Source organism: Nematolebias whitei, chromosome 2 (assembly GCF_014905685.2).
Source record: "Nematolebias whitei isolate Nwh7 chromosome 2, NemWhi1, whole genome shotgun sequence".
Classification (NCBI taxonomy): Eukaryota; Metazoa; Chordata; class Actinopteri; order Cyprinodontiformes; family Rivulidae; genus Nematolebias; species Nematolebias whitei.
Window position 1 is genome coordinate 4,116,674 of NC_056499.1, and position 26,691 is coordinate 4,143,364.

The following is a 26,691-nucleotide window of genomic DNA, read 5'->3' on the forward strand; positions in this document are numbered from 1 at the left end:
CTGAAGAAGAATTTTAAACAATGCTAAAACTTATTATAAAGTGGCTGGACAAAAAACAGTCATAAAAAGGCAGCATGACATTTATTCAGTGCAAAATGTTTGACTTTAAGTTTATTTTCCATCATTGTGTGTGGATGTTGCACCACATGCACAAGAGCACAGCGGTAACTTTTGAATGGGGTGGGGGGAAAGGATGAGCGTGAGTGTCACTCAATGAGCCCCTCCCACCTCAGTTCTCTATTTAAAGGCTCCCTGTCTGCTGCAGGAGCTAATAGCAGAGTGACACAGCTGCCTTACAGAACCAGAGGTGAATTCAAGCAACCTGTGGAGTATTCCTCGCTGACTTGGAAGAAGAGATTTTGTCAAAGGACTGAACTGAGTATCAGGTACGTGCACTTTGCTTTAAAGAAGTGATTTGCTGCGCTCCAGGCTGATGGCTTTATCCTTGCTTTTATGAGGTCAAGGCACAAGTGTAGATACAAGAACAGGTTATCTGTGTGGTTATATAAGCAGTTCAGCTCTTAATGTGTGTGAGGGAATTGCCTTTTAAGATTTACTGCATTCAACTTGAGCAGTGCATCACTTCTTATTTCTCTGCTGCTGTGGAAATTGTAATAAGTTTTACTAGACTTCTACTGAGTCTATTTTAGACTCCTGTTGGCAGACGGTGTCCTTCACATTACTGGCCGGGGGCCCAAAGCATGGTTGTAGATTTACTTAACCGAGACATTTCTGACCTCAGCTTAACTTTTTTCTTTATTTAAATGAATGATGTGTGCAAATAACTTGGCTTTTGGACTCTTGTGTAAGAGAACACAGTTGTGGTACTCGTGGGAATAGTGCATGAGGTAGCTTTACATGCAAAGAGGAACACTATGGAAATTTGTGAGGCTAATCATTGATTATTAGAGTAACTAATTAACTAATGAATTGTTTTCTCTACAGGAGCCAAGATGAAAACCATCATCCACTCCTTCCTCTACTGCTGTCTGCTGGCTTCAGTAGCGCACTGTGTGGAACCGAAGGGGAATCCTGAGTTGAAAAAAAGGTGAGTCAACTCAAAACGCATTTAGATATTAAAGAAAATGTTTAATTTGGATACAAAGGCTGTTGAATCATCCGTCTTAGACTAACAGGTTTTTTTTCCTCTCCTCTTGCAGACTAAGCATGTGGCTGGGGAGCAGAATGAGACGGGATCTTGAAAGTGTAGCAGTAGAGAAGACAGCAGAGTCCGAGCCCTTCATCAGACCAGAGGATATCAGGGATACACTGCTGCCACATTCCAGGTAAGAGAAGCACAGCTTGACAAGCCGGTAGGATAATGACTCATCAAAAGAGTCAACAAATGAAGATTTGTACGCTCTGACATGATCAGTTCATCAATTCATGACCTTTCCCTTCGTCCTCCAGCACTGACAACAACATCCGAACCAAGAGGTCCAAGAACTCCAGCAGCCAGCCCAGACGGCAGGGCTGCTCGCTGGGTACCTGCACAGTTCATGACCTGGCACACCGCCTGCATGAGCTCAACTCCAAGGGGAGGATCGTCAGCGCCCCTGTTGTCAAGATCAGCCCTCATGGATACGGCCGGAGGCGCAGATCGCTTCCAGAGCGACGCGTCACACTGAGGCTGGAGAAGGGCGAGCTGAGACCTGAGTGGAGCACAAACAACTCACAAGTACACAAGCTGGAGGCTCTCCTCAGAAGGACATGAGAAGGAGTCTAGAAGAGGAGTTGGGAACAAAGACGAGGGAGGCGTTCTCCCCCAGCTTGTGTCCTCTCTGCTCCTTTCCTGAATTCTCAAAATGCCTCAGACCTCAAACTCTTGCCAAGCATACTCCAGCACATTTGTTCCAGGCAAGAGGACTGAGTCAGAGCTGAAGTGGCTGCAGCGGAGGCTCTGCAGGCTGATCCCTGCAGCTCGGCGCCCGAGAGGCCGCAAAGAACCGCAGCTGGCTTAAAGACACTGGAGGGCACAGTGTGGAATGGACTACAGGTGCTGTTCTCTGCTCGGCAGAGAGAACGGAGGAGTACTAATACGCTGTCGAAATGAACTCGTCCTCTAGCTTCACGAGGGAACTCTCCACTAATACACTTTACACACCTATTCCTCAAGGCCAAGACTATCATAAGTGCTATCTTTGAAGGATTATACCGCCACGTATATCCACCATCAAACTGTCAGAAACTGCCTGCACTTTTGTCTTTTGGACTTAAATCGAATCATCAGGAAAACACATCATCACTATGCCAAACGGGCTCTGATGCTCTCTGTCAAGTTTTGGACACTGTATAAGGGAAATGCCTTAGATCCTGTGAGCTATATGTGCCAGTCCATAATGGATTGAAATATACTTGAAAATGTTAATGTCTGTAAAAAAACAAAAAAAGCAAGTGCAATCTAATATTTTATATATATATTACAGCTATGTGTATATATGAATTCCCTTATTTAATATTATATAGATGTTACATTAAAGTACTTATGCAGATAAAGCTATTTTTGTACAGGAAGAATTATATATATATATATATATGGGCATTGTAGCTACTTGTCATTATTCCTTTGCAAACTGTGGTCATTGGAAATGTTTTTTTAATAAGTATGTTATTTTATATTTGTAAAAGTGTTATTTTATTTGTGTCAAAGCAGTAACATTGTCATTAAATAAAACCTTTTGAATACAAAACGTTGCCCTTGCTCTCACCTGCTTTGTTCTGTATTAAAAGGTGACATTTTATTGTCATTGGGTAACTCTTTCAGATCCTGGCCAGGTTCTCATTACAGCCTCGTCTTGCAACATCGGCCCCCACTGTCATGCCCCTCCAACCTTTACCTTAAGAAAAAGGCAGACAGGGTGCAGAGAATGGCACATTCCTGATAGGTTCGGCTCATATTTGTTGCCCCCCACCACGAGCAGCCCTAAAGCCATCAGGGGAGGCTGAATATTTTGGCTCCATCTGTATTCAATGGTACGTGGTTGGGACACATGAAGGCCTACATGGGGGGTTCTGGTTTAACATTCCAGTGAGAACATCACAGATGGGAAAGCTCACATACTGCAGACCTCTTCTGTCTTTTTTCTTTTTTTTTTTTGGAAAATGCACATCACATCCGTCACAATGAGACACCCCATCACACAACAGATACACATTTAATAGAATAAATGAGGAATGTGCAGAGTTATATTTAAACAGCAAGATTTTTTTTAACACTTCCTCATAATCGTCTGTTCTTGTCAGCACAGACTTTACTCTTGTTCGCAGTCACACGGGGAACCCTTCAAAGAGTCAACGATTTGATGATTACGGAGTTAAATTCCCTTTAACTTTAGGTTTTAATAATTCTCATAGCACTGCACATTAGCTGCACATCATCAGGTAAAAGAAACACCAGCACTGGATGATGTGAGAAGGTTACACTGAAACAAATTGAGGGTCAAAGCTCCAATTATTAAATCTCTATCGCCATCTAGAGAAACTGAAGGGACACAACGGAACAAAAGGCCTGGTCGTTCTTTGGTTAAATTTAAGTTAAATCTTTCAGCTGAAGTCTGGGAAATATTTGAGTCAAATGTCTGATTTTTCAGGTGTTCACATAGTTTCGTCACTTCTCCATCATTATTTTTCAAAAGCTGCGAGACTTCAGTTTCAGTGCTTGTTCAGTTCATTATTGAACAAAACTGATTTGCTGTCGTGCTGCAGAGTCAACAGATGTTTGAATTTTATAGAAATGTAAGAGAGCGACACGGAAACATCAGACACCGGCATGCATCACTGTCGTCTTCATACCTTAACTTTCAGCAACACTTTAGTCAAATATTTGTATCTTGGAGCGTTCAGTCTTTTTTTGTTTACTGTGTTAAGATTAGCCAGGAGAACATTTATTCACCTTATAGTATCATGTCATAAAACTGTGTATCGTTGCAGTGAGGTAAAAAAAAGAAAAGCAATTCTACCATCTAGTGTCAGAATAAATTATATGTATTTCTTTATCTTTAGTGGTAATTTAGCCTCAGGATAAAGGCTAGAAAAAATGGAGACTGTGTTATTCACTAAATTAAACTCACTCTGAGAACAAGATGAATGGAGGAACTCTCTGAGCTTTCTAATTATGTGACGATGTCACTCCTTCTGTAAGCCAATCAGCCTGTGACGTCACTGATGTTCTGATAGCATCAATGAACCGACCAGTCTGGGTCAACGAGTCAAAACAATACTGTGCTACATTACACGACTAAGTGTTTGGTACGATTCAGGTCTTTTGGTCTTTGCATTGCACGACTCGCACAACAAACCTTTTCTAGTTGGAAGTTGACATAATTAATATATAATAACTACAAAAACCTAATTGCCAAAGTAAAATATGTCAATGGACTAAACGAATGTGGAATGTGGACATGAACATACTTACGTGGTTTGTTGCTCTGCTCATCGAACAGATAAATCACGACACAAGAAAGGAGCGACAAAACTGTTGTCAACCAATTGTGATAGTCCCGGACTAAGATGAGTAAAGTCATCTTTAAAAGCTCATCTGAGAGGATTAGCCTCCTAATCTCAACCACTGTGAGGCTAAATCTGTGGGCCACCTGCTGCTCAAAGCCACGCTGTTAGATCTGGGTCTGCTGAAGTGATGTAAGAAGTTGTACAACACAATTACTGCACCACAATACGGCGCTTTAATGCCTTCATTCTTATTTCATGTTCTGTATTCTGTTTGCCTGCTTTGATTCAGCTGCTTTCTGCTCCTCCTCCTAGCACGTCCTAACGATCACGCCTGCAGCTCCTTCAGTCTACGGACGAGCAGCAGCTCTCTCAGCTCAGGCTTCATACGTCATAATTAGTCTTTCCTCTTGCATTGCAAAACACCTCATTGTGTATTTCAGAATTTCTAAATTTGCAGCAGCTTAGGTTTGTTTGATTAAAGTAGCTCATATTTATCTACTTTCACCTGAGTCTGATTTGAGCGCTCAGGGTTTCTTCACACAACGGTATGAGCAAATGTGTGAGATACTGTTGTAGCTATCTGTGTCCTGCTGGTGAAATATTACCACACTTAGCAAACTTATAAAACGACTTTTGGAAAAAACAAACAAACACAAGAACTGCATGTGTGGCAATTTTGTCCTCGCACATAAAAAAACACGTTCACTTTACAAGTGACGTGTGAAACACGTTTTGCACTTGGTAACCACGAGGATTTGGAGCAAAAACTGAATGAACTCTAAAAACACTTCACGTTAAGATGAAACCCATGAAATTAAGTTTGGGATCATTTTCAACGTGTTCATGGGATCACGTGTAGGCCTGTCACGATAAACAATAAATCAATTAATCAATTAATCGCCTTTGTGAAGCACTTTGTGATACATATGTCTGTGAAAGGTGCTATAGAAATAACGTTTTACTTACTTACTTATGTACTGACCCCTCCCTTTCTCTTTAAAATCCATTTTAACCATCCAAAATCTAATTTTTGGATGGTTAAAAGCAGCTAAGATGAGAAGCTAAGCTACGAGCTAAGCTAACAGGCCGACCTCAAGAAAAAAACTGTTTTGTCGAAGCTCCAAAATTCACGGTTGAAACCCGTGCCTTCGTCTAAAAAGTTGTTTTTCTCTGCAAAAAGGATCTGAGAACTTGTTTACTGATTTTTTTATTAAAAGCTTTGTGTGAAAAATGCTAAAGAGCTCAAACCACACCGAGCGTCCGCCATTTTGTGAACTGAATAAAGGAAGGAGAGACAGCCCATGTCACGTCAAGGGGCCTCACTCCCATTTTTCTTAAAAAAGACACGCTGCTCGCTCCCTCACTATCCATCCTTCTGTTCAAACAGTCTTATACTGCCATCCAGTGGTCCAAAAAAGATACTACACTCAAAACAAATTAACCAACATTTCTTCTTAAATTTGACGATAATTACTAATTATCGTCAAATTTCAAACAATATTATCGTTTATCGCAATAATTTCTGAGACCGTTAATCGCCCAGCAACATTTGTTATCGTGACATGCCTAATACATGTGGACAAAACATGGTGAATTTGTGGTTTTCTGTAAAGGTAAATTCACTTATTATTATTATTATTATTTTTTTTTTTTTTTTTTGATGGCCTCCCTTCTCCCCTTACAGCCATCCTCTCCACACCATTATTATGAAATATTTATTATAGTGACTATCTAGTGTAGTTTTTTTTTTTTTTTTTTTTCCCAATAGGATAGAAAGAAAGAAAAGACAAAGTAAGACTCCAAAATATAAGAAATATATACAAATAGAGCACACGTCAAAACACCCGGCCACTGTCTGTTCACCTGCAAAGAACATGACAAAACACAGCAACAAAATACATATGTATAAAGAACTTAAAATATTCATGGCTTTGCAGTAAGTTTCCATAAATATATATACCCATACCTACGCCTATATACATACATACATACATACACATGAATATACACTCACATACATATCTATATATCTACATATAAAGCCTACATAAGCATCCCTGCTTCTATTTGTGTGTGGTTGTGAGCATGCATAAGTGTATAAGGCTTCTCTAATAGAACATTTATTAGTAACTGTGAAGCAGCAGAGACCCGACCCCCAAGACCAGAGGCAGATGAAAAAAGGGGGGACCAGAGTCCAAGACCCCAGGAGGGACCCCGACCGCGGAGCCCCCAGAGCCACCCACACAGGACGAACCACTCACCCACCCCCCAGAACGGACCACAGGGGAGAACCGGAAGATCCCCACCAGCAACCACATAAATTCACTTATTAAATGCATTTTTAGAGTAGTTTGAGAAGTTTAGAAAATCTTAAAATGATGTTCAGATCAATTTTTTGAGTAAATTTCCAAGAAATAAGTAAGATAATACATTGTTCATCTTAAAACTGACCATCAATCAAGGCCAAGTAAAAAAAAAGCCTCTGAAATGATCAGGATATATAAGGTTTGAATAAAGTTGTGTTGCTGAGCTGAGGTCATGAAAGAGTTAAGGATGGAGTCGTTATGCAGCAGCGAAGTGGATAAGATATCCTGCACTCTTGCCTCAGCTGGAGCAGCACGACTGGAGTGTTTCTGTGAGAGACTTTGAGCAGTTTGTACCACACTTCAGAGACCACACAGGAGGTGAGTGGATGGATTTAAAAGTCTAAATCAGTGGTGAGCAACACAAAAAAGTTCTTTGTTACATCTTGAATGCTTCTTGTGTTTAAAGCTGCACATCAAGGACCACATTTATCGTCTGTGCTTGCTTTTTGCTCATCCACACCTGAAGCGACCTCTGATCGAGTCACGCGTTTTCTGAAAATGTAAAAACGTGCATTAGAGCTGAGAACAGCTGCGAGGAGCTTCGTTGCCATGAGCGAGAGCTCTTTCTATGGTTTCCTTCTGTCTTCCTCTCCAGGGCCTGGTCATCGGGGAAAGATGAAACGAGGAGACACGCCTTTTTCAAAACAGTCGAGCGCTTGTTTGGGAACAAGTGAGCTTCTTCCTTTCCCTCTCGCATCGCTGTCTCTGCAGAGTGGTAAATAGTTTGCTCGTGCCTTTTGCGATCATTGTCATGGGGCTTTAGTGTAGATCTGGGGTGTTCAGTCAGTAAGAGCCGTGAGGTGTCTGAGCCAAGTTAAGAGATGAGATAAAGTAAGCAGAATTCAGTGAAGTGGGTCTGAGGTGTGGCTGAGTGGTCCATTAACAGCATTCTTCACTTTCCAAAGGCCTTTACTCCAAGTACAAATGAATGAATGATGATCCTTTTCCTCCAAAGTAACTGTGGAAATGATGAATGGCCAACTCCATATTTTCCACATTACAGTACATTTCAGCAGATTCACAAACACGTGCACACTGTCCGCACAGACTAAGCCACATCTACAAAGAGCCACGCTGTGATACGGCTCCTTAAGCACGAACAGAAAGGCTCCAAAGCACCTTTCCACTGTTACTGTGTGAAAGAATGCATTTAGATTTGAGTCCGATGTTATTTTGACATGTATTCTGATTTTTTTATTGCAAAAATCGGATTTAAATGCACACGGTTGAAACGCAGGACCTTCCTGAACATCTGAGCAGAAGCTGAAATTTACCGACATTTAACAAAAGGTTTAATTTTTGAAGAACCGGGGGAAATGGTGCAACCAAAAAAACCTTGTCCACATATTTTACACCATCACACCCTGATCCTGGTGGGTGGTGGTGGTGGTGGGGTATCACTGGTTAAACAGCAGCAGAATCAAACAGTAGAAACCTCTGATTGGTCACTCGCCTGAAGAGTTAAAGAGTATCTCAAACATCACGTGAAGATAAGCAGTGAGGAGGGGTCAGCTATCTTTGTGTTGCCTCTTTGCAACGGAAATGGTGTGGGATCTTTCACCTTCTTCTCCCTGTGGACACCGAGTTGTCTCTATTGTGTTAGTTTGCTTCTGAAACTCGGAACTAAATAGGACTCTGGGCTCCGTCTACTCAAACTGAGGCCACATTTTTGTCAGCCACTTTAGAAATATTCTCAGGATAAGCCACTTTGTCAACATAATGATTTGGGCTTCCTAAAACAGAGAACTGGGGACTGAAAGAAACAGAACTTTGCCATGAAGCAAATAGCGTGCAGAGTCTCTTGAGGTGAATCCATGTGCTCCACCGAGTCTGGCAGCAGAAAACCGGCTCAGTTATGGCTGGAAGCAACTCTCTGGGTAAGTGCAACAGCTAAAATTAGTTCAGTTAATTTAATTTTGCTTAGTTATCTTAAACCCTCTGTCAACTTAGAAAAACAACAATATTCTGGTACGTAGTGAAGAAGACAAGAAAAGGGGAAAAAAGTTATAAAAATTGTACCTAAAATGTGTACACTTAAGGACAAAGGAGAAATAGAACAGGGATAGATGAGAGTTTATAAGCTTGATAAGCTTTCTGGAAGGAGCCTGGATTAGATTACAGTATGCCATGTAGTCTTCCTCTGTTCTTGCTTCATCACTCCAAAACTCAGAACTGCACTTAGGACCACAAAGGCCTTCAAAGCCTGCTTCCTCTAATTTATTTAGAAGCATCAGCATAGCTGCTGTCATGTCTTTAACCCAGGTAAAAGACGAAAACAAATTCAGTGTAAACAGAATGACATTAAATATCGTTTTGTTTTTTACAAGAATTGAAACAATCAGGGAAGATACTGCCCTCATAGTTTGTAGTGTCAGACGTAGTTCAGATCATCTCATCCTAAAACCCTAAATGATTTAATTCACTGGATCAAATCCAAAATACTGTGCCAGAGGGATCCATTAAACCAGGGCTCAAATCAAAATGCTTTCAGCATCCAGTAACAATGATCCTTCCAGTCTGTTCCCCTGATGGGCTGGTGCTCCCCCTCAAGTTGCAGCTGATAGTTTTATTGTTGACACGTATTTCAAAGTCGAAGGAACCACTTTGGAAAGATGAAGATGTTAAATAAAAGAAGAGTATAACTGTATGAGAGAATGAAAATGACACCATTCGGTTGAAAGTTGGTGCAATGGGCAATAAATGACCCGTTCAAACGGATCAGTTTGTGTGGCTCACTTTAATATTAATGCCAATATGTCGCAGAGATTTCATTCGCAGAGCTGAAGAAAACTTAAAAAGACGAGAGCAAAAACTAAGGTTATGAACATAAATATTATTAATTTACATCTTATTCTGGGTTCAAACTACGGAAGAGGCAGTGAATTGATCAAATGTTGCCATATAGAGCCACAGATTTCAGACTCCGAGGTACAAAGAAACAAAGACTGATAAAGATAACACAAAGCTTCTCACTGTCTCATGTCAAACAGTTTAAATACTGTAACAAACTTAGACTGAATGCAAGGTGGGGCACATGGGTGGCCAAGGCTTTCTCATACAAATAAAGGGAACTGTTCCAGTATCCTGATGCCTGCTCACTGCAGTTCATACTGGAACTGTTCCAGTATTTCCAGTATTTTAAGATGCCACATTAATATTATAACGTGTATTATAGGTCTTAAAAAGTAAATAAAATCACAAAATGCACATATTGTTGTCTTGTTGAACATAACTGGCAGTTATAGTCTACTAAAACCTTGCCCTTATTCCAACATTTTTCAGTCAGGTCATCTGGACAGTTTCTTTTTTTTGTGCTGAAACGTTTCACCTTCCATCCAGAAGGCTTCATCAGTCAAGGAAACAACACAAAACTGATTCTTCCCCCATACAGCTTACTCCAAAGTGGAACAAACCAGTTATGTTGGTGCTAAGATGGTGTCTTTGGCATGCCCCCTCCTCCGTTGCCGGCCCTCTTCCTCATCGACAGTCGTGTCAAACTGGTTCAAAACCATCTTAGCACCAACATAACTGGTTTGTTCCACTTTGGAGTAAGCTGTTGGGGGAAGATTCGGTTTTGCTGTGTGTTTCCTTGACTGATGAAGCCTTCTGGATAGAAGGTGAAACGTTTCAGCACACAAAAAAAGAAACTGTCCAGATGACCTGACTGAAAAATGTTGGATTGTATACCTGGATTATTGAGCATGGACTTTTTTGCCATTAATATTGTTCCAGGCCGATGCTATGTTAAAGATTGGCCACCAGATGTCGCCATAAATCCATTAACTTGTTCTCAACCCAAATCATTGCAAAATAATGCAAACTTGTTGATTTATGTTCAGTGGTTCAGAAAATTAGTTTTCTATTTCACACTGATTGATCCTCTGAGACACGAGAGCTGCTTGACACGTATTCTCTGTATTTACTCTAATCACGCATCTTTCAAAGCCACATGACGTGACTTGTTGATCATCTGGGGTGGTCAATCAGATTCCAGGGGTTGACATGTGCCACCTCGGCCACCCCCACTGCCTCAGCTCCTGGTTAAATAAACTAGCTTTACCTAAATATGAATTTCCTAAAAAAAAAAAAAAGCTGTGTTGGTTATTTTGTGGACTTTATTTTGAATATTAAGTAAGATTTGTATCATACTGGGTGACTTGGTGGTGCAGCTGTTGAAGTAGACGCTTCACGGTATAAAGGTTGCAGTTTGGTCACCCGGCCTTTTTGAATGGAGTTTGCATGTTCTCCATGTGCGCTCGTGGGTTTTCTTCTGTTTTCATCCCTCTGACCCACATGCACATTAACTTATTAGTAACTTTAAATTGTACCTAGATGTGAGTGAGACGTTCAGTGGTTGTCTTATTTGTCACCTTGTGGACTTGTGCACTCATGACCTGTCCATGCTGTAAGTCTACTGGAGATGGGCACCAGTTCCATCACAGCACAGAAAGAAAATGGTGGTAAATAAAACAGATGCATAAATGTCCTGCAGGACAAAATACTATTGTTTGTAATTTGAGCTGTTAAAAGCAATTCACCTGTTGGTGGTGCCACTCTGTAGGTGTTTGCATCTGGTTGCCATCCATTTAAACCTTTACTCAGGTAACTCCCTGTGTGTACACGACACCACAAACTGGTCAGTATGAGATCAGCTCTTAAGAGAACAGGTACTCTGTTTCCTACTTCAGCTTCTGCTGTCTTGCAGACATGCCTCGACAGTTCTGCAAGGTAACTCTGAGTGAGGTGGAGGAGGCGAAGCAGATACTAGCAGAGCGAGTGCACGCCTCAGTGCTAAAAGAAGAAGACAACAAGGATGCCTTGTCAATGTTCACAGTGCCTGAGGACTGCCCCATCGGTCTGCAGCAAGCCAAAAACCATGAACTTCTTAAGGACCTGGCAGAGCAACAGTCAGAGGAGACTTCCAAAAGGTACACTTTATACCACAGATGTTAAAAAAACACTAAAAAATGATTTCCACTTCAAAGTTACAGCAGCTTATACCAATTATGCACCTAATGATGTATCAGTGTTGCTACTTTTTCAGGAGAAAAAGTTTCATGTTGATTCGCTCCCAGTCGCTGTCCACGCAAATCCCAGTGGCTACAGACGGCTCAGTTTCAGGGACCTTTACACCATTAATGTCCACCAGTTCCACCTTCTCTTCAGGGTCAGAAAACTGTCCTGACTTCCAGAGGGTCACTATTAGTGGTGATTATTGTGCAGGGGTGAGTACCAGCAGCCTGGTGCTGCTTTTCATTTTGAAATCCACCATCTGTTCCCATGAATGACTTAATTAAAAAAAATAAAAAAAAGTCGAATGACATTATCGAGACTTAAATTTATGGGCAATGTCCGCTCAGATCCCCGTGGAAGACTACGAGCAAGCTGCCAAAAGTCTGTTTAATGCACTGCTGCTTCGAGAAAAGTACTCCAAACTGGCCTATCACAGATTCTGTAGAACTACAAGTCAGTTTCTGCGCAGTGCTGAGAACACGAGTTGGAATGAAGAAGATGAGGTTCTACCAGGTAATAAACATATGATCAACCTTTGCTACGATCTTTCATGTTATTTGGACAATAATAGAACAATCTTGTGTCCACAAGACATGTGCCCATGTCCTGCAGAAGGCGAGGATCCTTACAGTGAGGAGAACATCCCAAAACATCTCAACTACGAGCTGAAGATGAAGGATGGGATTGTGCATGTATACGAAAGTTCAGAGGCTCTCAGAAAAGACTGTCCGCTCCATCTTCCTTACCCAGACTTGGAGACATTTGCCATCGATCTAAACCAGGTGCTGGCTATGATTGCTGACGGACCCACGTGAGTTGACTAAACAAAGCGACTTCACAGTCCTGCAGGTTGATAAACCAGTTTTAGCACACACTTGTATTTTAGAGTAATGGTGTGAAGCATATAAACAGAGTTCTATGTTTTTTTTCCAGAAAAACCTACTGCCACAGAAGACTGAACTTCTTGAGCTCAAAGTTCTACCTCCACGAAATGCTCAATGAGATGGCCGAGCTGAAGGAACTGAAAAGTGTTCCTCACAGAGACTTTTACAACGTCAGGAAGGTACAGGCTCCATGAACCGAGCAGCCTCAAGTTTAAAACCACACGTGTGTGCGAGGTTCTGGCACAGAAACCCTCGAGTACATTTAGGCAGACGCAGCTCCAGAAGAACTTAGCTGTGGGGGCTGAGGAATATTTTGGGGGCCCAGAAAATAGTCATTTTATTTGATATAAATACATAAATAAATGTTAACATGACCTTGCAACTGAAATAACCATATGTTGTTTATTAATACAAAACAAACAACTTAAACAGTGACATCACCAGAAGATGCTGCATAAATATTAGAAACTAGTATTAAACATTGTGTTTGAAACACATTAACACCAGAAACGTTAAGGCAACTGCACACTTCTCCTGAAGAAAGGTGAACATGTTTAAAAAATATACTGAACATTTTTAACATTTCCACTGTTTTGTTGAACAAACCTGATGGAAAAAAAACAAAAAAACAAAACGCAGTGGAAAATCCATCTTTAAAAAAAATCACTGAACTCATTAATCAGATTTTCTGCCTCTTTTAGTAAAAATGCATTGAACAGGTTCATCTGTTCAGACTCTTGAGTAAAGAATCCTTCTTTCTGGCATGTTACCTTATCAAAGTGTCTTCTTCACCTTCTTCTTGTGATATTATTAGCAGTTGGAAAACTTCTTCTACACCGCCTCTAAAAATCCAGTTTAATTACCTACAGCACCCTCTGCTGGTTGTCTTGAATCAATACATTGCAGAGGTTCAACTTATTAGTGTTGTGATCAGTCTTAGGGTGGGGGTGGGCATAGATATCATATATAAACAAATATATATTTTGATTATATGATATCTGTGGGGGTGGGGATACCTGAATGGGCGGGTCCAGCCTGGCCAGCCGCCCTCTGGCATCGGGTCCACCTTTAGGCCACATGAAGGGGTTCAGTGACCCAAGCCTCTTTGTTGCGTCATTTACTGAGAAGCTTTTGTGCGGTGGAACCACTTTGTCTTGTCCTTGGCTGTGCCATTACCTCGGGGATGAGGTTTTGCTTTTTAGTCTGCAGAAATGTTTAGGATGATATCCAACAAAGTTAAGTGACGTCCTCTGGACGGTTTCTTTTTGTTTTATTTTTTCCTCTCTGGCTCTTGATCGAGGTGGCTGCCTTTGTCTTTCCTCTCCCGTTTTTCCTTCCTCCTGCTCTGCTCTCTGTGGGTCTGAAGCGCCTGGTAAACATCTCCCGAATGTAAATTAAGATTATGGATCTGGTATCCTGGGTGCTCAACTCTATTGATAAGATTTTTTCAACAAAACAACAGGGTCCTGGAGAACCTGCGTGTCCAGCTGAGATGCACGCTGTGGGGCACGTCATGGACCCGTGGGGAGTGTGGCAGCTGATGTGCCTCTCAGTCCTGTCTCAGGAGGATGTTGAAAACATTTACATATTTGGAATTATGATAGCAGGGACTCTGCTTTTTGGCATCGGCGGGGCTCTGTTTTATCGACTATTGAAGAAGACATCGGCAGCAGTTTTGGCCAAGACAAAGCTTCAGAGTCAGTGTGAAGGTCTGGTCCGTGCTGTGGGAACTCTAAATCAACTGGTTTACAAGCTAAACCGTAAGGTGGAGGCAATTTATGAGAATCGCAGGCCACCTGCGGCTTCTGGGACTCGTCAGCGCGGTGGGTTCGACCTTGAGGGAGACTCATAACATGGATCAATGGAATGGATTCCCACAGTTAGGCCATTTTGGAACCAGAACATCCAGATGGACTCGAGGCTGAAGAAGGAAAAAAAAATCTGTCTGCCTGAAGAAAAACAAGAATCAAAGCTTATCTGCATCCGATTCCCCGACGGCCTCGGAGACGGGCCGACTATCAAATTTCTCCTGGGTCATGGGTAACCAAGGACAAAAGCTTCAGCTATCCCCCCGAGAACTTTCTGTGCAATCTTATCAGAACTGCTGGCTGAAACATCTTCAGAAACTGGCTGCTCTGAAAAAACGCTCATGGACAAATCTCAACACCTTGACATCAAATGCATGTAATCATGTTTTAATTGTGCTGCTGGTAGAGATTTTGTTTTAATGTCTCAAAATGTGTCCTGATAGACAAGATGCGAAAGATCTTTTTTTGTAATACCACTATCTACCCTCATGGCTCTCCCCCTTTTCCTAGCTAAGATTATTATTCTGATAAGGATAAGAGAGGCCGCGCTTACAGCAGCAGCTTCGTGCACTCCGTCCATCTTCCGGACGACTGCATGTACATGTTCTCGTTGTATCTCAGTGCAATGATAATAAAGTTTACGCTTATTCTGATTCTGAAATATTTCGTCAAAAGACTTCATCAGGCGCTGCAACAAACTCAGTTTTATAAATAGCACCTTCACATAGTGGGTCAGCCAGTTTGATGGTGCTCAGATGGTTTCTGGGGTCCGCCTTCTCCCCCACCGACTCGTCTGAGGCAGCCTTGACCAAAGCGGTTCAAAACATCCTGATCCATGCTCAATAATCCAAGTAGAAAAATCCAATAAATTAGGGTTAGTGTTAGAAGAGTGTGTGATTTTCTATTCATGGCTGCATCTCACAAGCCTTTTCTTGAAAATATTGTGCTAATAAGCATATTGCTAATAAGCTAACCTTGTTGTTTAGTTGCATATTCTGCCCAGCAAGTACATCTACAGTGGAAAGGACTTTAACATTTCACTCAGCGCGTTTGATTCTATTTTCCTCGTAGATTTGTTGCAATGTGTCAAAACGCCCAGCAGACTGAGCTTGTGGTCTTTTCTTCCAGGTGGACACGCACATTCATGCAGCTGCATGCATGTCTCAGAAACACCTGCTCACTTTCATTCAGAAAACGTACAAGACTGACGCAGAGCGAGTCGTCTTCGAGAAGAACGGACAGAAGATGAGTCTCCAGCAGGTTTTCCAGAGCCTCAACATGGACATATATGACCTCACTGTGGACTCACTGGATGTTCATGCTGTAAGGAAACATTGGATTCCTTTTTTATGTTAAATGGTAGAAATTTTGATTAAAAAATAGTTAATAACGGTGCTTTACTTCTGTTAAGGAGTATAAATAAGACATTTCTTGTCTTTTTTTTGTTGCTTTTTCCCGTGTTTCTGAGCTCAAGCGCAGACAGTGACAGACACTGATCACTCGGACTTCTCTTTTTGGTAATAACTGAAATTCCCAGGGGAGGCAAACCTTTCACCGCTTTGACAAGTTCAACTCAAAGTATAACCCAGTGGGTGCCAGCGAGCTCCGAGAACTCTTCCTGAAAACAGACAACAACATTAACGGAGAATATTTTGCTCGGATCATAAAGGTACCAGCCCCTGCAGCTGTACGTTTTAAATCAGGATGACTGCAGGAAGAGCTTAACACACATTTCCTCTCATCAAACAGGAGGTGGCTCATGATTTGGAGGAGAGTAAGTATCAGCATGCAGAGCCGAGACTGTCCATCTACGGATGCTCTCCTGACGAGTGGGAAAATCTTGCAAAGTGGTTCATTCAGCACAAACTGCACTCGCCAAACATGAAATGGATGATCCAAGTGCCCAGAATATAGTGAGTCTCATATCCTTAAACAAATCGCTACAAGCCTCTGATGTCGACTATTTAGGTCAAATATTAAAATCATATATGTCTTTTTCAGTGATATCTTCAAGTCCAAGAAACTGGTACCTAATTTTGCCAAGATCCTGGAGAACATCTTCCTCCCTCTGTTCGAGGCGTCTGTGAACCCACAGAAGCACAAAGAACTCCATATCTTCCTCAAATATGTAAGGAATATATTTGTGTATATATATTGTATATACAAAGTACATACTGCATATGTAGTATAAATATGTCTTTATTATGAAATGCGTTTACCCACAGATGGATATTTATACTGATTATAAGAGCAAAGTGGTTAATTGAAGATGTGTTTAAAAGTTCAGACCTTCAGAACAAAAGTCATTGGTGAGGTTTAATAGTGTGGAGAGACTAATTGTTTGTAGTAATTTAGTGTTTATATGTATCTAAAGGCAGATTGGATTACAAGACAGTGGTGAGACCAGCTGTGCTGTGTAGTCTGGAGACAGACGGAACTGGACGTGGCAGAAATGAAGATGTTGAGGTTCTCCTTAGGAGAGACAAGGATGGAGAAGATCAGGAATGAGATCATCAGAGGTACAGCACAGGATGGACAACTGGGAGTGGTTTGGACATGTCCAGAGGAGGGACAGTGGTTTGGACATGTCCAGAGGAGGGACAGTGGTTTAGACATGTCCAGAGGAGGGACAGTGGGTATATTGGTAGAAGGATGTTGGAAATGCAGCTGCCAGGAAAAAAGACAAAGAGGAGACATATGGATGCAGGTAGAGAGGACATGGAGGTAGTTGGAGTGAGGACAGAGGATGCAGAGGACAGAGTGAGATGGAGGAGGAGGACTCGCTGTGGAGACCCCTGAAGAAGAAGGAGGAGGAGGTCAATGTCAACATTAAATTGCATGTATATTTTGCAGGTGTCAGGCTTCGACAGCGTAGATGATGAGTCCAAACACAGCACCCACATGTTCTCCTTTCGGAGTCCGAAGCCCGAACAGTGGGCCACAGATGACAACCCCCCCTACAGCTACTACCTCTTCTATATGTACGCAAACATCATGGTGCTCAACAACCTCAGAAAGTAAGATCTGATGCATTCTTCCACTCTCAAGCTTTACAATTATAAATTAAAGAAAGAGAACTGATGGAGGATAATCTGCAGTTTGATCTGAATATAAACCTTTAATCCCGCATGCTCCAAATCTGCAGGGAGCTGAGATTGAGCACCTTCCAGTTTCGCCCTCACTGCGGAGAAGCTGGATCAATAACTCATCTGGTCTCCGCTTTTCTCACCGCCGACAACATCTCACATGGACTCAACTTGAAGAAGGTGCTTACAACGCGCTCACATTTCTGACGCCGATAAACAATTTAAATAAAAAGTATCTTAGCTGAATTCCTTCAGAGCACCAAGGAAGAACGTCTCCTCGATGTGCTGCTTGGTTCCAGTGGAGATCTTTAGCATGAGGTTATTCTCCACTGACGTGTTTGTTGGTTTGAAAACATTTTTTTTATTTATTTATACTGTATTTAGATTTACACTGGATATCTTCCTGAATGTTCATTTCAAAGCTGGCAGTGCTGTTTCTTCACACAACAAATGAAAACGTAACAAAATGGACGTACCAGGAAGGATAATGGAAGTTTGGATTTCCTTTTCAGTGGACATTTGTTCCAAAAGCAATGCCAGAAAAAACAAAAACAAAAAAACCCCTCAGTTTCCTGATATTTATCTGCACTGTGCTATGGCAAAGCTCTCACTTCCAGTCATTCCCTCTGCAGATTCAGCTGGATTATAAAAACCTATGAGGAACAAAATACACTGTTAGATTAAAATTATTTGGGAGCTGCAGGATGAAATGTCCCCTTTGGGTCGGACTTTGCCTCAGGTGGAAGAGTTCAAGTATCTGGGTGTCTTGTTCATGAGCGATGATAGGATGGAGCAGGAGATGGATTGATGAACTGGAGCCTTGTCCTCAGTAATTAGGGTGTTGCTTCAGTCTGTCGTGGTGAACAAAGAGCTGAGTCAAAATATCCTGATGCTCAATAATCCATGCAGAAAAATCTAAAAAAGTTAAGTCTGGTCCTCTGGACGGGTTCAAAAAACAAACAAAAAAAACGTTTCATGTGAAAGACTTCTTCCATCTGAGGTGCTGTATTCAGCTCAGCTTTATAAATAGCTGCTTCTCATGGTGGATCAGCCAGTTTGATGATGACATCCAGAACTAGCTGTTCACATGATCAAGGAGGACCATCAGCCTAACGACCTGATGGCCGCTTCCTAATCAACTGAGTCAAAACTCTCGATTTATTGCTCTGTCTGCGTTCCAACGCTCACATGTAGTCATGAGGTTTGGATCATGACCGAAAGAATGAGATCCCAGATACAAGAGGACAAAATATAGCCCAGCTCAACCTTAGGGTGAAAAACTTGGTCATCCAGCGGGAGCTCGGAGTAGAGCTGCCGCTCCTCTGCATTGAAAGGAGTCAGTTGAGGTGGTTCAGTCATCTGATTTGGATGCATCTCCTGGATGATTCCTTGTTGAGGTTTTTCGGGCACATCCTACTGGTAGGAGGCCCGGGGGAAGTCCCAGAAGTTGTGGGAGGGATTGTATAGCTTTTCTGGTCTGGGAACACCTCAAGGTCCCCTAGAACAAGGTGGAAAGTGTTGCCAGGGTGGAGGTCTGAGTTTCTCTCCTGGACCTGTGTCCTCCGTGACTCGACATGGTTGAAGATGGAGATGGGAGCTGCAGAAATACTCCAGCTGTCCCGACAGATAAAATTAACATGACATGATATTTCTAAAGTCAGGATAAAATCTTTAACACAGCTGAGTTTTTCTGTGCAGACCTGATGTAACTTTTTTTTGTTCTCCTCAGAGTCCTGTGCTGCAGTACCTGTACTACCTGGCCCAGGTGCCAATTGCAATGTCTCCTCTGAGCAACAACAGCCTTTTCCTGGAATACTCTAAAAATCCCCTCAAAGAGTTCCTCCACAAAGGTCTATGTGTGTCCTTGTCCACAGATGATCCCATGCAGTTCCACTATACCAAGGTAAGACTCAGAAACGGTTTCTCAGCTCGTCTGCTGTTTGTTGTACTGCAGTAAAGATAAAATGGATAGTTCTTCTGCGTATATTGTTCTTATGCACTGTTTGGGTCCTAACTTTAGGAACCACTGATGGAGGAGTATGCTATAGCAGCTCAGCTGTGGAAGCTCAGCACCTGTGATGTTTGTGAAATAGCCCGGAACAGCGTGCTGCAAAGTGGACTGAGTCACCAGGTACCAGTGACATCCTTTTGCTTATCAATGCAACCAGACGTCAGTGAGTTTGCTTTTACATTTATTTAACAATTTTTTTTTTCTTTAAGGAAAAGAAATGTTTTTTGGGAGCAAATTATCTGAAAGAAGGTTACGAAGGCAATGACATCCGTCGGACCAATGTTGCCCAGATCCGCATGGCCTACAGACAAGAGACGCTGTGCAACGAACTCAGCTTCATCGTGGACGCTGTGCAGTCTGAGACTATTCTTTCTCATTAGGACAACTAATCCAACATCAAAGCATGCACGCATCATCAGTCACCTTTTTCTTTTTTTAAGAAAATGTCATTAGCTACGATGGTTAAATAAGTACATATTTTCATTGAAAGAGCAAAACGGAACTGTTCCAAACTGAAGACAAACGAGTGCTTCTAAAACAGAAGTCATGCTTTTGATTGATGACACCTGGGTTTTTAAAGGTTTAGACCAGGGGTCTGCTCTGGGGCCACGGTTGGCTCTTTGGTCCATCTGCTGCAGTTCTCTGGATCTCTCATCAAAGCTAACGTGAAAAAAAAGGTAATTTATTCCCTCAGCAGTAAAAGCAATTAAAATATATGGTAAGTCATGGTGAGACCAAGATTTTAAGGTAAAATCAGATTTGAAATAAAATATCTCTGTTTACATGAGAGATCTGTCAATTAAACATCCAACAAGCTTATTTAATGTAACAGACTTTTACTTCAAACTGGGATAAGCATATCATTTTCCCATAAATATTAAAAATATAACAGGCCTGCATAGGTAAGGTTTAGATTTTTATCGAAGTGGGTTTAACCCCCCACCCATCCAAGTTTGTCTTTCTGTCTTTACAGGGTTTTGCATTGACTTCCATTTATTTTTCATTTATTTTTATAGCCTAACCCTATAACCACCAACGTCACTGATCTTTATGGGGCCCGGGCTTTGGTCCCCATTAGGAGCAGATGGTCCTCACAATGTATAAGTTGGAAAAATGTTTACTACGTAACAAATACTTATTTATTTTTATTTAACCTTTATTTACCAGGTAGTCTCATTGAGTCACCAGGACTCATTTTCACAAGAGACCTGTTTGGGAGCAGATGGTGGAGGTTAAGGGCCTTGCTCAAGGGCCCAGAGTGGGGCAGATGAGGGTGGAGGCAGGTGTGGGTGCTTCACCTTTCCCACCCACATTCTGATGTTGTCGGTCCAGGGAGTCGAACCAGTGATCTTCTGATCACAGGCCCACATTCTTTAACCTCTGCACCACAAACCCCTCAAATACAAAGACCCCCCCCCCCCCCCCCACACACACAAAGTTTGATATTTTTATTTGTTCTAACTTGTAAAAGTATCAGTAACTTCCAACAGCTCATAATAGAGCTTTGAATATTTTTTATTTGTAGTATTTATTAAAACTTATTTTGTTGTTATTTCATATTTAAGAAGATTTTGTGGTTCCTGTAAGTTTTATTTATTCAGGAAATGAGCAGGAATTATAAATTATACAATAAAAATAATTACAAAGGTTTCAGACCCCTGACTTAGACTAAACCTGTAGGTAAGTCTCAGAAATAAAATTAATGTCATTGTTAATAAATAAATCTCAAATTAAACAATTGTGGTTTATTTTTATATTCTGAAATGTTTAAAGCTTTTTATTTACTGTAGACAAACACAAAATCATTTATAGTTTAGAAAAAGTTAAATACAGATAAAATTACATAAATACATATTACCTGGAACACTATTATTAATTTTTAACAACCTCTTTTACAGAACTTTTGTTAATTTAGGAAAAATCAATGCAAAACAATCAAAGTGTTAAAGCACAAGTATGGGGTGCCGTTTGTAAAGTTACAGTCACAAATTAACAGCAATATTTTGGTTTATTTAACCTTTAAAAACCAAAGTCATATTTTCACCATGATATTCATACATTTATAGTTCCAAACTAAATATTTAATTTACAAGTTAAATATTTAGTTTACAAACTAAATATCTAGTTAACAAACTAAAGGTTTATGTACAAGCTAAACATTCATTTACAAATTAAATATTTAACTTGCAAGTTAAATATTTAGTTAGCAAATTAAATAGTTATTTTGGAAATTAAATGTTTAGTTAAAATAAATATTTATGTCTGAACTAAATATTTAGTTAGCTAATTAAATATTTAGTTTAGGAATTAAATATTTAGCTTATAAATTAAACATTTAGTTTGGAAATTAACTATTTAGCTTGGATAATAAATATGTAGTTTGGAAATTAAATGTTTAATTTTGAAAACAAATAGCTTGGAAATTAAATATTTAATTTACAACTAAATATTTAGTTAGCTAATTAAATGTTTAACTTGCAAGTTAAGTATTTAGTTAGTAAACTAAGTATTTAGCTTTTAAATTAAATATTTAATTTGGAACTATGACATTTATAAATGTATGAATGGCATGGTAAAAATATGACTTTGAAAAAAAAAGAACTATAATTTTTCTTATGAAAAGCTAAATAAACCAAAATATTGTTGTTGATTTTTGACTGTGTAACTTTACAAACAGAACCCCATAGCAATGAAGATGAAATGAAGTCTTTAAGATGTTGGATTGATTGATCCAGTGTAAAACTACATGACAGTAATTATACTTTATAGTCATTCCACACAATATTTCCATAAACCAAAACACAAGTATTATTTTATTTAATGAGGAAAAGTTTGTGTGCTTTAGTCCACATGTATCGTCTGATCTTCCTGGACTTTTCTCGTTGTTTCTGTGATGTTCTTCACACTTATCCACTCCTCCGTCTGGATGTTTCCTTCCTGCTGCTGCTTTTTATCAGAGCCCAGAAAGACTTTTCTTGTCCTTTTCATAAAATACAAACAAAAAAAGATGTTAATTCACATAAATAATGTTCCCGACTAATTCTGATAAGATTACACTGCACACGTCTATTTTAAAAGGATAGCTCAGACATCTGAGAGTAAAATGTCATGACCAGTTATTTTACCTGTTGTACATAACTCTTTGAATGATCTCAGTTATGGGAAATTGTGTTAAATTCTGACTAGATTGCTGAGCAGCTAGTCTGACAAAACATAAGTGGAATGAAATAATTCTTAAAAGTTTCATAGACTGATAAATGTAAAAAAAAATACATGAATATACACGTACTTTAATTGATCCCCGAAGGAAGACAGAAAGTCCAGTAGAAGATAAACTACTCAATATAAAGGAAGTAAATTATACTAAATTATATAATAAATTTATTTAAATAAAACAATTTCTATAAATTGAATTAAATAATAGTCAAAGTGGTTTATGTGTTATTCTAGTCCTTTACAGTCAAATTCACAATAATTCCGTTATTCCTGCCCAAAGTGCAACAAACAACAACAAACAAAAAACGAAATTATGTGCTAATAATAATCTGAAATGTTTGATATTCTAGTCCTGCTGTTTGTTCACCAGAACTAAAATCTATTTCTCCAGATCTGATGGCCTTCAAGGAGCTTCCTACAGCAGGTTAATTGTAATGGTTTCTACATGACCCTTTCTACATCACTTCAAAAATCTGGACTATTGCTTTAAGACTTCTTCCTGTCGTCCGGCTTCATTTTGACGACCACTCACAGTTTTATGTATGCGAGGACAGCTACTGTAATCAGGAGAAGGCCACAGGTGCAGGTGATGAGCACAACTTTTGCTGAAACAAAACAGAAGTTATCTTGCGTTAGTCGTGCAGAACAGCAGCCATGTTCAAACACAAGACCTTGGCACTGGTTTCAGATCCGACAGAGCTGAATAAATAAAAAGTCCCATCGCAGCTGAGCCTCCTACCTCCTGTGGAGCTGTGTGTGCTGCTGACAAAGCGAGCTGGTTCTGCATCATAGCTCAAGGTTGAAGGTGATAAAGGGATCAAGGAGGAGGAGAAAGATGCTGCCCATGTTGTCAGAAACCCGTCCGGGTCCTTAGAAGGAGGCAAACTGGTTTCTGGATAAGAACTGGTGCTCAGAGGGCTATCAGTTGTTGCGTCCTTCAGTTGTGTTGCTGCACCTGTAGACGCACATGAACACCACAGGTGATTTACAGGTGCTGGCCATAAAATTAGAACATCATGACAAAGTTGATTTATTTCAGTAATTCCATTCAAAAAGTGAAACTTGTATATTATAGTCATCCGGTTACACACAGACTGATATACTTTGTATTTCAAATGTTTATTTCTTTTAATGTTGATGATTATAACTGACAACTAATGAAAACTCCAAATTCAGTATCTCAGAAAATTAGAATATTGTGAAAAGGTTCAATATTAAAGACACCTGGTGCCACACTCTAATCAGCTAATTAACTAATGGTACCCACACTCATTCGCCGCACTCTGGGCCCCTGAGCAAGGCCCTTAACCCCCACCATCTGCTCCCTAAACAGGTCTCTCTTGAAAATGAGTTCTCATGGCTCAATGAGACTACCTGGATGAATAAAGAGGCTGGCTGTTCACAGAGCTCTGTGTCCAAGCACATGAATAGAGAGGTGAAGGGAAGGAAACGATGTGGTAGACAAAAAAAAGGATGGAGAGGATGGTGAAACAAAACCCCATTCCAAAATGTGGGGAGATTCACAAAGAGTGGACTGCAGCTGGAGTCAGTGCTGCAAGAACCACCATGCACAGATGTATGCAAGACAAGGGTTTCAGCTGTCGCATTCCTTGTGTCAAGCCACTCTTGAACAAGAGTCGGAGTCAGAAGCGTCTCGCCTGGAACTGCTGCTGAGTGGTCTCTGTTCGCTGATGAAAGTACATTTTGCATTTCCTTTGTAAATCAAGGTCCCAGAGTCTGGAGGAAGAGGAGAGGCACAGAATCCAAGTTGCTTGAGGTCCAGTGTCAAGTTTCCACAGTCAGTGATAGTTTGGGGTGCCATGTCATCTGCTGGTGTTGGTCCACTGTGTTTTCTGAGGTCCAAGGTCAACACAGCATCTACCAAGATGTTTTAGAGAACGTCATGCTTCCTGCTACTGATTGACTTTATGGAGATGCAGATTTCATTTTCCAACAGGACTTGGCACCTGCACACAGTGCCAAAGCTACCAGTACCTGGTTTAAGGACCATGGTATCCTTGTTCTTAATTGTCCAGCAAACTCTCCTGACCTTAACCCCATATAAAATCTATGGAGTATTGTGAAGAGGAAGATGAGATACACCAGAGCCAACAGTTGAGAAGAGCTGAAGGCCACGATCAGAACACCTGAGCAGCGCCACAGACTGATCCACTCCATGTCACGACGCAGTAATCCAGGTAAAAGGAGCAACAACTAAGTACTGATGCTGAACATGCTCATACTCTTCATGTTCATACTTTTCAGTTGGCCGACATTTCAAAAAACATTTTTTATTGGTCTTAAGTAATATTCTGATTTTCTGAGATACTGAGTTTGGGGTTTCATTAGTTGTCAGTTATAATCCTCAACATTAAAATAAATAAACATTACAATCTTTCCACATTGTACAAATAAGATCATTTTTATTTCAAAGTTATGCACAGTCTACCAAAAACTAAAATCAAACCTACCCTAAATCAAATTGTATTTACATTTTAATACAAGAAGTCTGATTTTTCTACCAATCCCAATTATTGTGATTTAACACCTTCACATTTTTATTAACCCTCAGTTTGACATTTTTGTTTCTTTTTATTTGTGTATCTTAAGGTACCAAAGTGTGAATGAGAGATGTCATACCTGATTTATTGAAGCAAAAGGCATCAAATTTCTGTGTTACAGAGGCTCGCCATGGCACCAGCCCGATCTGACTTTTCCCACAATTAGCAAGTGCATTAATGCGAGGAATAACAGCTAAATGTTCATCAGTCCATCCAAATCTAAATGAAACAAAACAAGACATTCTGATGAGCATTTTCACTGAAATCCACAGGCTGTGAAGCATCTCTGTGGTTCTTACCTGCATGTTTCCAGACCTCTGCTGAGAGCTGTCTCTACTTGTGATTTTGAGGCAATTTCCAACCCGAGGGCTCTGCAGAGGCTCCGGGCTTCAAAGGCATCGAAGCCGTATTCCACCAGGTTACGCTCATTCAAGTGGCTCACCTGGATCACTCCAGCAATACTTTGCTTTCCTTCTGGGAAAACTGGATACAGCATGAACAGATTAAAAGAAAACGATAAAACAGCTAAATTTAATGACGAGATTACTTACCTTTGATTTGGCTCATGTTCTTATCAGAGGAGACGGGTGTAAAGGAGAGCACCAGTGTGATGCACAGAAAGATAATCCTCATGATGACTGGTGAGGAGTGCGCTGTGGAGCAACCGCTGCAGGAGTTACGAGTCTTTGAACCCAATGACTGGGTTAAATAGATTCTGTTGTCTGGGGTGTGAGGACTCTGTCATTGCCGGAGAGTAAAGGAAAAGAAGGAAGGAAATTCTGTGCATAGGTCAGCTCAGGAGCCATCCTATGTTCAGGGAGAAAGGGCCAGAAGAGAAAGAGATTGAACTAAAACGTCAAACTCAAAGCTTTGAAGAAACTCAGAGGAAGGCAAATTGACGCAGACACAACACAATCAAAAGCCCAAATCAGGAGACCAAAGAAGGAAATATTTCTAAGTGAAATAGCAGAGAGTAAGGGCTGCACGGTGGTGCAACTGGAAGAGCTGCTGCCTCTCAGCAAGCAGATCCCGGTTCAAATCCCGGTCCACGGGCCTTTCTTGGTGCAGTTTGCATGTTCTCTTGTGCATGCATGGGTTTTCTCCGGGTACTCTGGTGTCCTCCCACCGATCCAAAACATGGGATTTTCAAATATTTTAGAAAAATTATTTGTGACCAGATTAGATCAATTTATTGCTAAACAAAATATTTTAAGTACAAAGTAGTAGTCAGTATGTGTTTAGAGCAAATAACTACATCAGTGGCTCTCATGGAATTGATAGAACAAATAACTACTGC

General features: G+C 40.6%; 3 protein-coding genes across 4 annotated transcripts; 2 read left to right on the plus strand and 1 right to left on the minus strand.

Annotated features, from left to right (window-relative positions):
• The first annotated feature begins 278 nt into the window (after positions 1–278).
• adma (adrenomedullin a) lies at positions 279–2,230 on the plus strand. The gene is made up of 4 exons (XM_037695630.1): positions 279–386; positions 946–1,048; positions 1,161–1,286; positions 1,411–2,230. The coding sequence occupies exons 2-4, from the start codon at positions 954–956 to the stop codon at positions 1,712–1,714; spliced, it is 525 nt and encodes a 174-aa protein (XP_037551558.1). The 5' UTR covers positions 279–386; positions 946–953; the 3' UTR covers positions 1,715–2,230.
• Positions 2,231–7,430: 5,200 nt separating this feature from the next.
• ampd3a (adenosine monophosphate deaminase 3a) lies at positions 7,431–20,006 on the plus strand. 2 transcript variants are annotated; one of them, XM_037695641.1, is made up of 15 exons: positions 7,431–7,485; positions 11,521–11,743; positions 11,860–12,040; positions 12,176–12,341; positions 12,420–12,639; positions 12,762–12,891; positions 15,649–15,843; positions 16,058–16,189; positions 16,270–16,433; positions 16,522–16,648; positions 17,374–17,537; positions 17,666–17,786; positions 19,336–19,509; positions 19,627–19,737; positions 19,827–20,006. In XM_037695641.1, the coding sequence occupies exons 1-15, from the start codon at positions 7,431–7,433 to the stop codon at positions 19,995–19,997; spliced, it is 2,334 nt and encodes a 777-aa protein (XP_037551569.1). In that variant the 3' UTR covers positions 19,998–20,006. The 2 variants fall into 2 exon arrangements, with proteins under 2 accessions (XP_037551569.1, XP_037551577.1); XM_037695649.1 differs by lacking the exon at positions 7,431–7,485 and having other exon boundaries at positions 11,523–11,743; positions 11,860–11,889; positions 11,965–12,040.
• Positions 20,007–22,458: 2,452 nt separating this feature from the next.
• Positions 22,459–26,027, minus strand: lyve1a (lymphatic vessel endothelial hyaluronic receptor 1a). The gene is made up of 6 exons (XM_037692757.1): positions 25,946–26,027; positions 25,694–25,877; positions 25,474–25,613; positions 23,573–23,788; positions 23,366–23,438; positions 22,459–22,597 (listed from the first exon to the last, which is right to left on the minus strand). The coding sequence occupies exons 1-6, from the start codon at positions 26,025–26,027 to the stop codon at positions 22,459–22,461; spliced, it is 834 nt and encodes a 277-aa protein (XP_037548685.1).
• Between the last annotated feature and the right edge of the window lie 664 nt (positions 26,028–26,691).

Excerpts from the sequence above, each read along its gene's own strand:
- adma (XM_037695630.1), top strand. The coding sequence starts at position 954 with ATGAAAACCATCATCCACTCCTTCCTCTACTGCTGTCTGCTGGCTTCA. Across the intron at positions 1,049-1,160 it reads AATCCTGAGTTGAAAAAAAG|ACTAAGCATGTGGCTGGGGA; the intron begins GTGAGTCAACTC and ends CTCCTCTTGCAG. Across the intron at positions 1,287-1,410 it reads ACACTGCTGCCACATTCCAG|CACTGACAACAACATCCGAA; the intron begins GTAAGAGAAGCA and ends TTCGTCCTCCAG.
- ampd3a (XM_037695641.1), top strand. The coding sequence starts at position 7,431 with ATGAAACGAGGAGACACGCCTTTTTCAAAACAGTCGAGCGCTTGTTTG. Across the intron at positions 12,640-12,761 it reads ATGATTGCTGACGGACCCAC|AAAAACCTACTGCCACAGAA; the intron begins GTGAGTTGACTA and ends TTTTTTTTCCAG. Across the intron at positions 17,787-19,335 it reads ATGGACTCAACTTGAAGAAG|AGTCCTGTGCTGCAGTACCT; the intron begins GTGCTTACAACG and ends TGTTCTCCTCAG.
- lyve1a (XM_037692757.1), bottom strand. The coding sequence starts at position 26,027 with ATGAGGATTATCTTTCTGTGCATCACACTGGTGCTCTCCTTTACACCC. Across the intron at positions 25,878-25,945 it reads GAACATGAGCCAAATCAAAG|TTTTCCCAGAAGGAAAGCAA; the intron begins GTAAGTAATCTC and ends TGCTGTATCCAG. Across the intron at positions 23,439-23,572 it reads CACACACAGCTCCACAGGAG|CAAAAGTTGTGCTCATCACC; the intron begins GTAGGAGGCTCA and ends GTTTTGTTTCAG.